This window comes from Rhipicephalus microplus, chromosome 7 (genome assembly GCF_043290135.1).
Source record: "Rhipicephalus microplus isolate Deutch F79 chromosome 7, USDA_Rmic, whole genome shotgun sequence".
Taxonomy (NCBI): domain Eukaryota; kingdom Metazoa; phylum Arthropoda; class Arachnida; order Ixodida; family Ixodidae; genus Rhipicephalus; species Rhipicephalus microplus.
This window is the reverse complement of record NC_134706.1, coordinates 15,357,370-15,371,606: the sequence shown is the minus strand read 5'-3', so window position 1 is coordinate 15,371,606 and position 14,237 is coordinate 15,357,370. Positions and strand designations below refer to the sequence as shown.

Sequence of the window (14,237 nt, the reverse complement as noted above, 5' to 3'; positions counted from 1 at the left end):
GCGTGTTCTTTGAAGCCTCTACCACCGATCGGCAGCGTTTTCTGATCATGCTCAAAAAGTGTTGCAGGGCCCCTTTAAAAGGAATACTGACACCTATTTCAGAAGCCGGCTGCATGGAAATTGAAACTTGAGCAAGTTAGCGTAATGTTCCTCATCGGACCCACAACTTCCACTGTCTGACTAAAGTTTATTATGGGGTCTGGTGAGTGGCTCTTTAACAGCTAATAGAGTAATAGATTGTGTGGCTAGCAGCTAGCAGCTTTCAATGGCCAGTGTAACCTGATTATGATTACATACTGAAATGGTAGTGCTCAAAAATAAATTTCGTTGTAATGATAATAATATCATATTTTTTGTCCATCCTGCACAACAGAGATGAGCATGAGCACAAGCACCGTCACGAGAGATACTAATGAGTGAGTATCTGTCCCTATTTTGTCCCTCTTTTTTTAAAGAAATAATGTATTCGTCCTCCTATTCGGGACGAAAAACTTGGGATGGCCATACGTCTGGAAATATACCATACAAGGTTCTTATTTGATTAATTAGTTATGAGCACCGTTATGTGTCGTAGCACGTAGCTTCACAGAGGGAAAGTGGGTTACAAAAAAAAAAAACGCAGAAAAATTCGCGTGAAGGTGGAATAACTATACGATTCCTATATTACCACATCAAGAAACCTTAGTTACGCAAATTGCTATACAGAGAGCTACCAAAACAAAACTATGACGTGGTCCTGAGGAACAGTGCCCCATAGGAGGAAAAAACAAAACTCGCATTATATGTGAATAGAGCTATCTATAGTATGGACGAAAATATAATAACGGACATTAGCATCGCAGAAAAGAACCGACTCAGATGAGGATTTTCGGCAAAGTTGTACCCGCATGATAAGAAAATTCATATAAGATTTCCAAATCAAATCAAAATTTGTTTTATTCAGACGTAATTACAGATAAATTAATGCGGACAATGTACTCATATCAGTAGCGCACGTGGCTAGTAGGTAATCCAACTTAGGACGCACTTATAAAGGCACAAGCTACACAAATGATTGGTCATCAAATGATAGGTTTTCTACATATGCAAGTTTTAATTATGTATGTAGATCTACAGAGGAAAAGGCGTTACAATTCACAAAGACAAGAAAAAGCTTTCGCGAGCAAGGTTAAAGCTGCACGCACAATAATTTAGGGCAATGTTCAGTCATGGAAAGAAGATAGTCTTTTGTATGGAGGCGTTGCGTTAATGTCCCCCCCCCCAAAAAAAAAAACAGAGTATAGCGCCTTTAGGCTCTGCCTCCACTCTCAGCAGCTGCAGCAACGGCCCTACAGCGTTGAATAAGAAACTACGGACACAGGCACACTCTCTCCCGGCGCACAGGGGATGGTAAGCCAGTACAGCGCCTCCTCCTCACCGGTGTTGCCATGGAAGCAAAACAAAAGACGCGACCAAGGACAGACAAGATGGCGCTTGCACTACGAAGTCTACCGAGCACGGAGGAGAGGAAGAGCCTGCGCAGCGACACGAATGGCGCTACTATTTGATTCTTTCTAGGGACTTTATGTCGCGTGAGATATGAACGCCATCTGGCAGTAATGTCAGAAAAAAGGAACTTCTGTAGAACCCAAGACCACTGGCAGGTGGCAGCACCACATCTCCGATAGAGTGCCTAATCACGCAGAGTCACGTTTTTAGCGAAGCGTAACAAGCACCCGCTTTTTCGTGCATAGTGCCGCATTTTCAGCGCAGCGTGAGAAACACTCGGGGCTTTGGAACAACTTGTCTTCGTATTTTCTGGTAAAGGAACACATCTATTAACACTTACGTACTGATGTTGCGCCTCAGATATGCATGTTATTTACTTTTTGATCAACAGTGTTCACAAGTATGAACGTAGCCACCAGATCAAGATGGCTGGGCGTTGAAAAAGTGGTTCAACATTCACAGTGTCGCTTAATCTTAAGACAAATAGACAGAAAGATTAAGCTTTCTGCGTTTAAGTATCCCAAGAAAGACCATAGTCTGTAAAATAAACAACTGCCAAGGTCAATCGATCTACTGCATTTTCTGACGCAGAGAAAAGGACGATGACAGCCGGGTTAGGTGTGTCATCTGCTGCAACTGCATCCTCTTCATCATCATGATCATCCTGCTTCTACTGGTGTTGACGAATTACTCATGTGAGCACTATTTTGGCCTTCTTCTCTTGATTGCTCCACTAATAAGCATATGATGACAAAATCAAGTACAACGGGGCTCTATAAGACATCGTGACACGCAGTTTTCAATGACAATCTGCGTTAAGTGTGTCAATAATTCAGCAAACAAGGTGGTGTAATTTTAGCGCATTTGGTTTAGCAGCTAATTTGCAATACGATGTTTACATAAAGACACGAGTGGCCGGAGTCTGGAAACATTGGTGCTCTCACCAGCCGTGACGTAACAAACCGCTTGTTGTGCGAGAATCCGTATTCCAGTGAACTATATCGTTCGCTGGTCTGCTGCGCTTAATAATAATTATTGGGGTTTAACGTCACAGAAACACCATATAATGAGAGACGCCGTAGAAGAGGGTTCCGGAAATTTCGGCGACCTGGGGTTCTTTAACGTGCACCTAAATATAAGCACATGGGCCGCAAGCATGCATGGTCTACTGCGCTTGCAGTCGAGTTATTTCAGCTTTCTTCAGCTTGGCCTTGGAACTGAACGACTTGCAGTGACTGGAACTTGGTTAGACGATGACGACACCAATCTATGCATCACGTGACACCACACACGCCAAGGTCCCGTCGACCGCCTTCGACGCCGCCTCACGTCTCTCTTCCCTCGCCGATAAATGGCAGTCCCCAGCGGTGGGCAGGGTTTAGAGCTAGCGGCTTATATAGGGCTGATTCTGTACTGAAATACTCTTTTTACAGTGACGAATTTTTCATATAAGTACGGATACGCATTTCTGATCATAACTACAATTTTGTCTTGTGTCTCTTCCTGACAAACAGCAAGTGAATCAGACGAGGGTAAGCAGATGCCTGTTTTCTCAACGTGATCAACAAACCTTGACGGACTGAATTGTCCGTATTGTTTTTCTTGCGCCAAATGAAAGTGATGAAACGTAACTCCCCTCAGTCATCCTCCTTGAGAAGACCGTCGAATTCCGCCATGTTGTCGCTCTGATTGGCCGAGGAAGCTGCTACGACCTATCTTTGGTTCTTTGAATATGCCACCAAATAAAATTTGATAAAATGATGGGATTTGAAAGTGTCCAGGAAACAACGCAAGGCAAGAAAAAAAAAGCATGATGACCCCATTACTATGGCAACCAAGGATGCAGATTTCACAATATAGTGGGGTCACCCAAAGAAAAAATAGAGATAGATCTGCACAATAGTGCATTTTTTAATAGAAATTCCACATCTCTATTAATGGGTCGGTAGTCGACCCCACGTAGTGGATTTGTGATCATTGTGCTAACTACATTTGATGCAAAAAAAAAAACATACATTTTTTTTAGAAACTGTCATTTTCGGGTAGCGTCACAACCCAGTTCTTGTCTTTTTTCTTTCTTGTAGAAAGAGAATCCGATAGCCCGACTTATAGACCAGCCGGTCCCGGAGGTGGAGTACCTCCTACAAGTAAGTCTGCACAAAAACCATCCTGCCGTGTAAACCACTCCGCGTAAAAAAAAACGAGAAAAAAAATGTAGTGATCCCTTCATAGAGATACAAACTTCATGGTGCTCCTTGGTTCTCCTTTCTTGATGCCACGAAGGATGAACATATGAAGGATGTGTTGTATAACCAACGGACAACGTATTAATGAGAACAGACAATGATGCCTTGGAAAGTGTAAGGGATGTTATTTCTCACTCATGATATGTATGACAAAAAAAATGAGCTCTGAAGTTTACATTTCTTTCTTTCAACGGACAATGTGTCATACAATGTAGTCTATGAGACACGGTATAGAGCCTGCATATTAGGTTTGTCATACCATATGATCTATGCTTGCTGACAGGTTGCCTTAGTGTTGCTTACGCTTGATATCAACCAAATGATATGAGTTGCCCTGTGTCACACCCTACAGGGTACGACATATACCCTATAGGGCATGTACCCTGTAGGGCATGGCACGGCTCCTGCCTTACAGGGTACGACATACCTTGAAGGACAAGGCTCTCAATTATATAAACTAGCGGGCAGCAGCCATGTAATGTAGTTCCGCAAATGCCGGAGCAGTGAAAAAGTTGAAGACGGGAGGGGGGGGGGGGGTGAACTATTGTCGCCGAAAGCAGTCGTTTGAAAGAAAGCAATGCCCACATCTCATAGGTGGATCACTTCTGAGGGGAATTTGGCGCCAGTTTCAGAGAAACATTTCGATAGTTATCTACAGCATGATATATACGAAGACTGGGGTTCGTGGTTATGTTTAAACACATAGTAACCACATGGGATACTTCGCAAAAAAGAAAAGCTGCAGCCTGGTCCTAGCTGTAACTGTATCTTACACTAAGAAACGAAGCGTTACTAATATCATGGTGCTAGTGAGTAATGTGAGTACCATTCAGCAAAGTCCGAAACATTTTATCCTCCAAGAAGCCACGAGTCGCCGTAGCGAAACGTCTTCGGGTCGCATGTCTGAGAACCCTGCTGTTGACTGTCGCATACTCCAATTAAACTCCAATCCAATCAAAATAGAGGGTATGTGTGGGTTATAGAAGAACGTACAATACCATGCCACAGCTAGGGGTCGTTTAATAATGCACCGTATGTTATACCCTAAAGCGTATAGAGCCCAGGGGTTCTAAATGTGACAGATTTAATGACGTTTAATCTCAACGCAATGACTGAGATGCGCCCTATATGGCACGGTGTATAGGGCATGAACGGTGTGCCACAGGATTTGGTTGTGCTGTGAATAAAATTGTCTCTTTCTCTTAAAGTGCCCCTAAATCACCTCGGATAAATTTAAAACATTTAAGGTAAACGAGTGCATCGAGTTCCAAATTCATCCCGACGAAAAATGTCAAACGCGGAAGCATTACGAGCGGTGGGAGCACCGGCGCAGACTCGAAGGAACGATCCCCTCTCCTCTCCAGGCCTTTCGACAGTGCCCAGCGTTGATAGTGACGTCACCATTCGCGTCTAGTCGCGTCATCCACAAAAATCGCACACATCTCCCCGTAAATGGAACCGTTAGTCGTATGCGAAGCAGCCACGAGCCAAGTTCTGCATAGAGGTGCTTTTTATTAATCACTGTTAACGTTCGTGGTTGCGCACAAAGCCGCTTTACGAACCTTCGCCTCCGGCGCCCTGGTGCTCATGTCTTCGTTCATACGTAAATACTACGCTTTGTGTAGGAGAGAGAGAGATGAGTAAGCGTTTTTACTATACAGAGCAGCACAGTGCCGCTAGCAGTTTACACTAATATCAGAGCAGCCAGAGCGGAGCGCCAGAGCCAGAGCGGAGCGAGCGCCAGAGCGGAGCGAGCGCTCTACCACAGAGCCATCTAGCGCGTACTCCGAGTACTAGGGCGGCTACGACGACGGACAAGGGACAAGCCCCGACCATAAGCTGCTTTGCATCTAGAAAAAACAAAAACGTTTGTCTACTCGCAGGTACGCGTGCTCGCCGTTCACTCGGCAAGGAGGAGAGAAGAGCCGGAAGTTAGCGAAGGAAAGAGCGAAAGCGAGCGGGAACCACTTTTGGACCGTCGAACTTGTGTAGCTCCACTATTACGGCACCGTTTCAAAATGTCCTTCTCGCGGATGCATGCTTGTTTGAGACTCGTGCACAGCTGTACAATACAAGTAAATTTCGACCTCTCGGTGGTTTAGGGGCCCTTAAGAACCCTTTCCATCTTTCTTTCTATGGCTCAGTTCATTATCTTCTTACTTTGTTTTAGTTCTTCCCTTCCTTCGTTTCTGGACTTTAATTTGTAATCCTCTCCTTCCGTCCTCCTCAAGCGACGCCCCAAACGACGAGCGATAGCAGTGGCGGCAACGGCACCAGTCAAGCGACGCCAGCGAGCCATCATACGACCGCGCATTCGACGCCGAGGACACCGGAGACGCCGGCGACGTCAGCGCCCACCTCCACTTCTATTGCGACGTCTGCCACCGTTCCCCACTCGGAATCGAGCGCGTCGGCAACTACGTCGTCTACGAGTAAGCTACGGAGCCTTTTCGAAGGGCTCTTGATTAAAGGGCCCCAAGCCACCCCGAGTTCGCAGGCCAGACTGCTTTCTTACTCGCCTTCACTACCCTTCCTACAACCGCTGTCTCCTTCTCGCCACTTATTTTTCATAAAGCGCGTAGACTGTTAGCGCTAAGCTGATTAAAAGTTGAGCCAGTTAGCACTTGGCGCTTTTCACCTACATGCCGCTATCTTGTCTTGCACAATCGCAAATGCAGAAGAAGCGAAATCAGTTTATGGCGCACAATAGTTATGCCATAGAAGGCAGAACAAGTATGCGACTGCATGGTAAAATGCAGCACGAAATAATTCGAAACACATATCTCTCGTACATTGACCAATCGCGAGCTTAGCTTCATCCTGACGTCACGCGAGCAAACTGCTGTCGTCACTAATCGCACCCCGAAACCGGGAAACGCTGGGAGAAAATGATGAGCTAGTTTTATTTTTTTTTTTTTGGGGGGGGGGGGGGGTATTATTAAAGGGGCCCTGCAACACTTTTTGCGCATGGTCAGAAAACGCTGCCGATCAGTAGTAGCGGCTCCCGACAACGCGCGAGCCAAGTATTATAGCACCACACGCGGCCTAGAATTCACAATAAATTATCAGTCAGCTTAAAATTGCTTTCTCTTCTATCGACAAATCACGTTATATGCCCACAAATCACACGTCAACGACCCATCTATCAGCCATAGGCTGATTTGAACATGGTGCGCTCGCTCATTACAGAGATCGCCGCGGGAGGCCGCTACCTGTTCACGCACGCGCACACGATCACACTGAAAAAAAAAAAAAACGCGCATTCGAAGGCAAAAAAAAAAAAAAGCGCAAGGTCGCGAAGCGCGCGTGACGTTGTTCTGTGGCCCTGCCATCCTTCCCTGCTTAGCTTCCAGCGCTTTTGTCGGGACGAGAGAAGAGATAATGCAGTTGCAGCAAGCGACAAAGCTTTGTAACTCCACTCGCACTGGATGGATTCTTAAAATTTTTGCGGTGTGGAATTCGTGAAGCAATACGCTCTTGCAGTGAATTCATTTTATGGTTACTTGAAAAAGTGTTTCAGGTCCCCTTTAAAGGCTGCCCTTCGGCATGCCGCCAGCAGCCTGTTTATGTGACGTCATGGGTAAACAAGCTCTCGATTGGTTCATTTACAAGGGACGTCAGTTGTGTCATAACCATGCCACTTCGGAATGCGGTCGCACTCCCCCCCCCCCCCCCCCGTTCTCCCCGTCTCACGTGACTGCACATGCGCCGTAAACTGATGGCGCAGTTTCATTTTCTGCGTTTTCGACTTGGGATGTCGTGGAAAACTCGTGCAGCCGAGAAGCCCGAAGCCCTGGTGGGCTCAACGCCTATAGTGCTGACGGAAATGACACGCGTCTTTCACGCAGAAATCAGTGGCGAAGAGGGCATAGCGGCTGTAGGAAGGGTAGTGAACGCGAGAAACTAGAGAGCTTTAGTGCTGGGTACGCATTCTTTTGGGTCGTTACGGGCGCCACGGTGGCACGCACGCAAACGCAAGCCGCACGAAGTTCACACGCGCTCGCAGAGCCATCGCGTCTTGTCACGTAAGTATTATTTAAGTCTTTTTATGATTTAAAATGTTAAACTAAACAGACATAGTGATCAGTACACTTTTTTTTTATTGTGTACAGTAATCTGGTATACGCAAAAAGTGAAAAATACAAGGTTAACGTACTGTAACGACAGTGTCGACGTCTTGTGACACTTCGTGCAACCGCAGTCATGAACATGTTAGCTTACGCGTAATGTTTTTGATGTGAAAATGAATAAAAAGGTAACTCATTTGTAATATTGTCGCTTCGAAGTTTTTGCACCAGATGTACAATGCACAATGTTTCTGCAATAACAATGTTGTGGTTGTCTGTTTCACTATGGCCGCGCTAGATGGCGCCACCTATTCAGCTGGTCAGGGCTGGCATATTTTTAGTTTCTATGTTCCAGGCCATGCTATCTTTGGAAATCTGGCTGAAACCATGTAATCGCTATAAGTGCTCGCACTTTGGCTTATTTTAACTCGACGGCTAGAGTATCCGCAGTGCGGATACCGAGAGTTCTTGCGAAGGTGGACCGCGCGGACGCATGGCCCCATCGCCCCAGCGATCTTGCGACGCATCTGTTTGGGGTTTCGCGCATGCGCAATACCGCCGCCCCAACGTCCTGCGAACGCAAGCCGCTTGGGTACCCAGCACTAAAACTCCCTACTTTCTCGTCTTCGAATTCGTAGTGGGTAAGGGGCGTGGACAGACATTTTTTCGAGGGGAGGGGGGTGCGCATCTTTGAAATGGCTATTTTTCACTCTGTGCCATGACGAAAATGAAATTGTAGAGGCGGGGACACAGGCCTCGTGTTCGAACCCCTGGCTACGCCACTGTAGCCTAACCTAACCTAAAGGGCTTTCGACCAGCTGGCCTTCTTTAAAACGTGTACCCACATCGAAGCACACAAGCCTCCAGCATTTTAGCTTCCACCGAAAATGCTGCCGCCGCGGCTGGGATCCGATCCCGCGACCTGCGGGTCACCAGTCGAGCACCGTATATCCACTGGACTCCCGTGGCGGGTGAATGCTTGCTTGTGTGCACTTTTTTTTCTGATAATCGATTATCCATCGATCGCGGGCTTGTCGGCAATCTGACGTTTATGATATGTGAGGCTGATCTTTTCGTCGAGATGATCTTGTCATTTCCACGTTGCCTCACTTCCCTGGGGATTTGAGGCGAGGTGAGACTTAGAAAGTGAGTTTTTGAAGTTTGGATGTACAGCAGTGTTGATTATAAAAGCAATGGCTATGAAGCTTGCAAGGTTAGTTTTAAATGTATACACGCAGGTTGCATTGGAGCTCGAAATTATTTTCTAATAATTGATGACAGATCTGTGGAGTTTTATGTCCCAAGACCTGATAAGATGGTGAGAGACGCCGTAGTGGAGGGCTCCGGAAATTTCGACCAACTGCTGGTGTTCTTTAACCTGCACCCAAGTCTGAGTGCACGGGCCTGCAACATTTCCGCCTCCATCAGAAATACAGCCGCAGCATGCAGCCGAGATTCGATTCCGCGACCTGCGAGTCAGCCACTAAACTACTACCACGGCGGGGCCAGAAATTAGTTTCTAACGAGTGTCGAAAACTGGGCGAGTTCTTAAGAGTTGATCTTATAGCAAAACGTCGCAGCAGACGGGACACAAAGAAGGAACGAAACGAGACAGACGGGCACAGACCCACAACTGATTTATTGAAAGCGTAATAGACTCCGAATAGCGTCCAGCAAAGAGCAGCGTTTCACAGTCAAAGTTTATCAGCGTACTGCTGAACACACGCACTGCAAATCAGTTGCACCTTTAAGGGTGCAAAGTGGTTCATAGTGCTTTTCGTTCTTTCTTTGTGTGCCGTCTGCGGCGCAGTTTGCTGGAAGATTAGTTTCTAATATTTTTCTAATCTATAAGATTACTTTCTAATATTTTTTAAATGTGTACATTTGAGTCAAGATACGCTATTTGCACATCATTGCAAAGGGCGCTACCGACACGTTACAGGAGTTGCGACGTTAAGAAAGTTGAAACTGCGCATATTTTTCTTAATTGTGCGTGCTTTTCGCTAATTGCGCACGTCGTTCGTCTTTATTGTTAAAACTTTTGCGTTATTTGTCCTTAGGTTCATGTTGTTTTGTTCTCCTCATTTTCTCTCCGCAAAGCAAAACCACCGCCAAGTTATGATAACCGTAAGTATATGAATCTCTTCGAGAACTAAATTTTCATTTTCAAAAAAAAAATAATAATAATAACGGCACCATACTTCTTTGAGCGGAGGGACAACCCTTTTTCTGTGCATCGAAGGCGAAAATGAGATGTTATAAAACATTATTTTCACAATTATTTTATTTTGACAGCTGACGTTGACAAAAACTCCATTTTTTTCATCATCTATATCATACTGGAATAGTCTACCATCACATGCGGTGAACTGGGAAACGGTAGAATCTTTTGTTCAAGAAATCAGCAATTTTATTTGTTCTGGTTAGTGTATTGCATTTTTGTATTATGCTCGCATGTGACATAAACTATGTATCTTTGAAACTGTTAACAACCATCTGGCATTGCGCTGATTTTTTTGCTTTGTTTTTTAATGAGATTGTCATCATCATCATCATCATCATCATCATCATCATCATCATCATCATCATCATCAGCCTGTCTACGTCCACTGCAGGACAAAGGCCTCTCCCATGTTCCGCCAGTTAACCCGGTCCTGTGCTTGCTGTTGCCAATTTATACCCGCAAACTTCTTAATCTCATCTGCCCACCTAACCTTCTGTCTCCCCCTACCCCGCTTCCCTTCTCTGGGAATCCAGTTGGTGACCCTTAATGACCAGCGGTTATCCTGTCTACGTGCTACATGCCCGGCCCATGTCCATTTCCTCTTCTTTATTGTCACTGTCTTCTTTATTGTCACTTTCGGCAAAATTGTAATAATTTCCTGTATTACCACTCCTGCTAGGACCGAAAAGTCTGCAGTATATTGAAATAAAATAAACATATATACAGGGCGTTCCAGCTATTGTGAAGCGTGACATCGTTAGGTGAAGACCCCTTAACGTGACAATATTCCCAGAAGTTTGAAATGCCACAGAGAGACGATGGTTATAGCGCGAGAACAAAAACGACGACACAGAGACGAGAAGGACACGAATGACACGTGTCTGTGTCGTCCTCTTGTTCTCGCGCTATAACTATCGTCATGCCATACCAACTAGCCCAAGCTGCCCCACTTCTAAGCCACAGAGAGACAGATAAGGAGAACTTCGTTTATGGCGGTATACGGTGTTTGGTTATATAAGAATCTCGCGCGAGCCGCATGTCGACTTCTTGAAGACTGCAGTGTGTTGTGGCGGCTCTCTCTCTCTCTCTCTATCTATCTATCTATCTATCTATCTATCTATCTATCTATCTATCTATCTATCTATCTATCTATCTATCTATCTATCTATCTATCTATCTATCTATCTATCTATCTATCTATCTATCTATCTATCTGTCTGTCTGTCTGTCTGTCTGTCTGTCTGTCTGTCTGTCTGTCTGTCTGTCTGTCTGTCTGTCTGTCTGTCTGTCTGTCTGTCTGTCTGTCTATCTATCTATCTATCTATCTATCTATCTATCTATCTATCTATCTATCTATCTATCTATCTATCTATCTATCTATCTATCTATCTATCTATCTATCTATCAATCTATCTCTTTCTCTCTCACTTTCTCTCTCTCACTTTCTCTCTCTCACTTTCTCTCTCTCACTTTCTCTCTCTCTTTCTCTCTCTCTCTTTCTCTCTCTCTCTTTCTCTCTCTCTCTTTTTCTCTCTCTCTCTTTTCTCTCTCTTTTTTAACAGAGACGACGTTTATCTCTACTGTTACAGCGAATATTCTATATAGCGAAATAACTTGCTTTTAGCAGTTTAACCGACCTTCGGCATTCGACTCGCAGGCGCGTTCACGCTCATATGCGCGTTCGAGTACCTGCCTCACCCGCTCAACAAGGACACGCCCCAGTGCACGGACTTCGTGTACATCCGCTTCTTCGTGTACTCCTACCAGACGAACATGGAACCCATTGTGTTCGAAGAGAAGAAGCGATTCGGTGAGCCAAGGTGTCTATTAGATATGTGGAGTTCAACGTCCCGAAACCACCACATGATTGTGAGAGACGCCGTAGTGGAGGGCTCCGGAAATTTCGACCACCCACGGGGTTTCTTTAACGTGCACCCATATCTGAGCACACGGGCCTACATCATTTTCGCCTCCATCGAAAATTGCATCTGCCGCAGCTGGGATTCAATCCCGCGACCTGCGGGTCAGCAGCTGAGTACCTTAGCCACTAGAACACCGTGGTGAGGCCCAGAGCGTCTATTGATGCTTTCTTATAGGCACTGGGTACAGGCTATGAAAGAGAAATAGAGAAAAAAAACATAAAGGGGTGAGTCGGTCGATTTGTTGGTAAAGCTGTAACGCACATAAGGCGAAAGCCTAAGTTGACTAATCAAACATGAAAATGAACTGGCGTGCCTCGTCGGCAGCGTACACACGAGGGCTAGCAAAAAAAAAAAATCATCATAGCGTGATGACGTCCTTATGACGTAATAGTTACGTGACAGTGGCATCACACGACGTAACGTCACATTATGACGTCATTACTTTACATCGTAGCTTGGTCAAAGTAGGGCAGATCACGAAGGCAGTGCACAACTACCGGAGAGATGCTTCCTATCTTTGAGGCCGTGGAAAATCACGTTAGGTGCAGAGCGTTATCAGAAAGTAGCGGGGCAGGATTAGTACTTTGATTGCAAAGAAGAAGATTGGCTTTTTTTTCTTGCAGTCGTCTCAAATGAGTGCCTGACGAACCCCGTGAAGTTCTCAGTATTGCTGACACGAAAATTTCAGTTGTAGTTTTTTTTTTCTTGCGTCAAATAGAGGGTCAAGCCCTCGAGATCTGGCAAGTGTGAGTGCGATATGAAAAGTGCTTTCGATTACGTTCTTCAAAGCTAGTTTCCGTGTCATACCGTAGCCTGATGTCACGACATGGTATATGAGCTCCTTCTCACATGTTGGTGCCAGAAATCACTGTTTCCGCGGCCTCTCTATTTTTTATGGTTTCGTTGGCGACGCACAAGCCACCATTTGGTGCGTTTTCGCAGTGGACGTCATCACAACTAGTCATACTGGCGAGTGCAGTCGGAAGAATTGACACCGTAGCCTAACGTCACGCTAGTGTCCCTGGGCGAGCGCCGGGTTTTTCTCCACGGGGAAGGGGGCGTGGTTCGCTGCAGCGCCACCCCCTAATAAATCAAAGTATGGTATGGGTGAAGTCAGCGCTGCGAAGTTAAGGACTGGACTATACACAGACAAAGCACTTTGACGAAGCAAGACCAGCAAGACAAAGCAAGACAAAGCAAGACCAGTTCTTTTTGTCCTTAACTTTGCAGCGCTGACTTTAACCAGTGTGTTTCAAGTAGCCCCCACACAAGCTTTTATAAAGTAATGGGCAGAATTTGCAACCTCCCTCCTCCTCTTAACTAACAGTCCTTGGAGGGCCATGCACGGGACCTTCTGTCCCCGCAAACCTGGATGGTCACAACGGCATAAACGTACGAGGCAAACTTCGCGCCTTTTTAACCCCCTCCCCCCAATCTACGCCCGATTTTGCTTGTCTTGTTAAATTACTTTTTCACTACACCAAAACTCATAACACATACCGCGAGAAGAAGCTTGTTAGGTGATGAAATGCGTAACAAGAAAAATGCAAACGGCGATGCAACCTTGAAGCTTCTACAACAATCGTCGGGATGTCACGTATATTGAAGGCGTGTAGTAGAAACCACGCCCTTCCCAGTATATGTAAAAATTAAGTGCAGGGGTGGTGAAATATTCCCAGACTACGCTGCCATATGAATGCGTGGGATAGTGGCATGGGAACTTTTGACCAGCCCCCTACATTCTCCTCCGAAGGAGCCAGAGACATAACATGCGATGTCCCAGGAAATTTCGTTCGACCATTGTCACCAAAATATGGAAGGCGTATTTCAGAATCCGTGAGGCCAAGCGCGCAGATTACGGCGCAAAATTCATTTGAACTATGTGGCTGCAGTTATGGGTATACCGTAGAGTTTTCAGAGTAAGATTTATACATCTAAATAGATATGTTGTTTCACTCTGTAGAGTATATACTTAGGCAGAGCCCCCCTCACTCGTTGCAGACGGCGTCGCCAAGCTGTACTACGACGATACGGCGCTGGTGTGGCGCAGGTTCAGCTCTTACAGGGCGCTGGACAACAACGTGAGGAACAGCAAGAGACACTTCCCTTACTCCCGCTGGTTCGTCGGCATGTGGGGCACCACGTTCACCCGACTCGTGTGAGTACGGACGCCAGCCAGGGAGACCATGGAATGTGTCCAATATTTCTGCTGTTGGAACTATTGTTGGGTACACCTCATTCTATGGTATACCTATGGAAGCATTGTTGGTTATGCCTTCTTTCATGGTAT

The 14,237-nt window shown here is 45.7% G+C and overlaps 1 protein-coding gene across 1 annotated transcript; it reads left to right on the top strand.

Annotated features, from left to right (window-relative positions):
* Positions 1 to 375: 375 nt before the first annotated feature.
* LOC142767180 (uncharacterized) lies at positions 376 to 14,139 on the top strand. The gene is made up of 4 exons (XM_075868400.1): positions 376 to 416; positions 2,080 to 2,183; positions 11,683 to 11,835; positions 13,949 to 14,139. Exons 1-4 carry the CDS (start codon positions 376 to 378, stop codon positions 14,107 to 14,109), a joined length of 459 nt encoding a protein of 152 aa, XP_075724515.1. The 3' UTR covers positions 14,110 to 14,139.
* Positions 14,140 to 14,237: the final 98 nt, after the last annotated feature.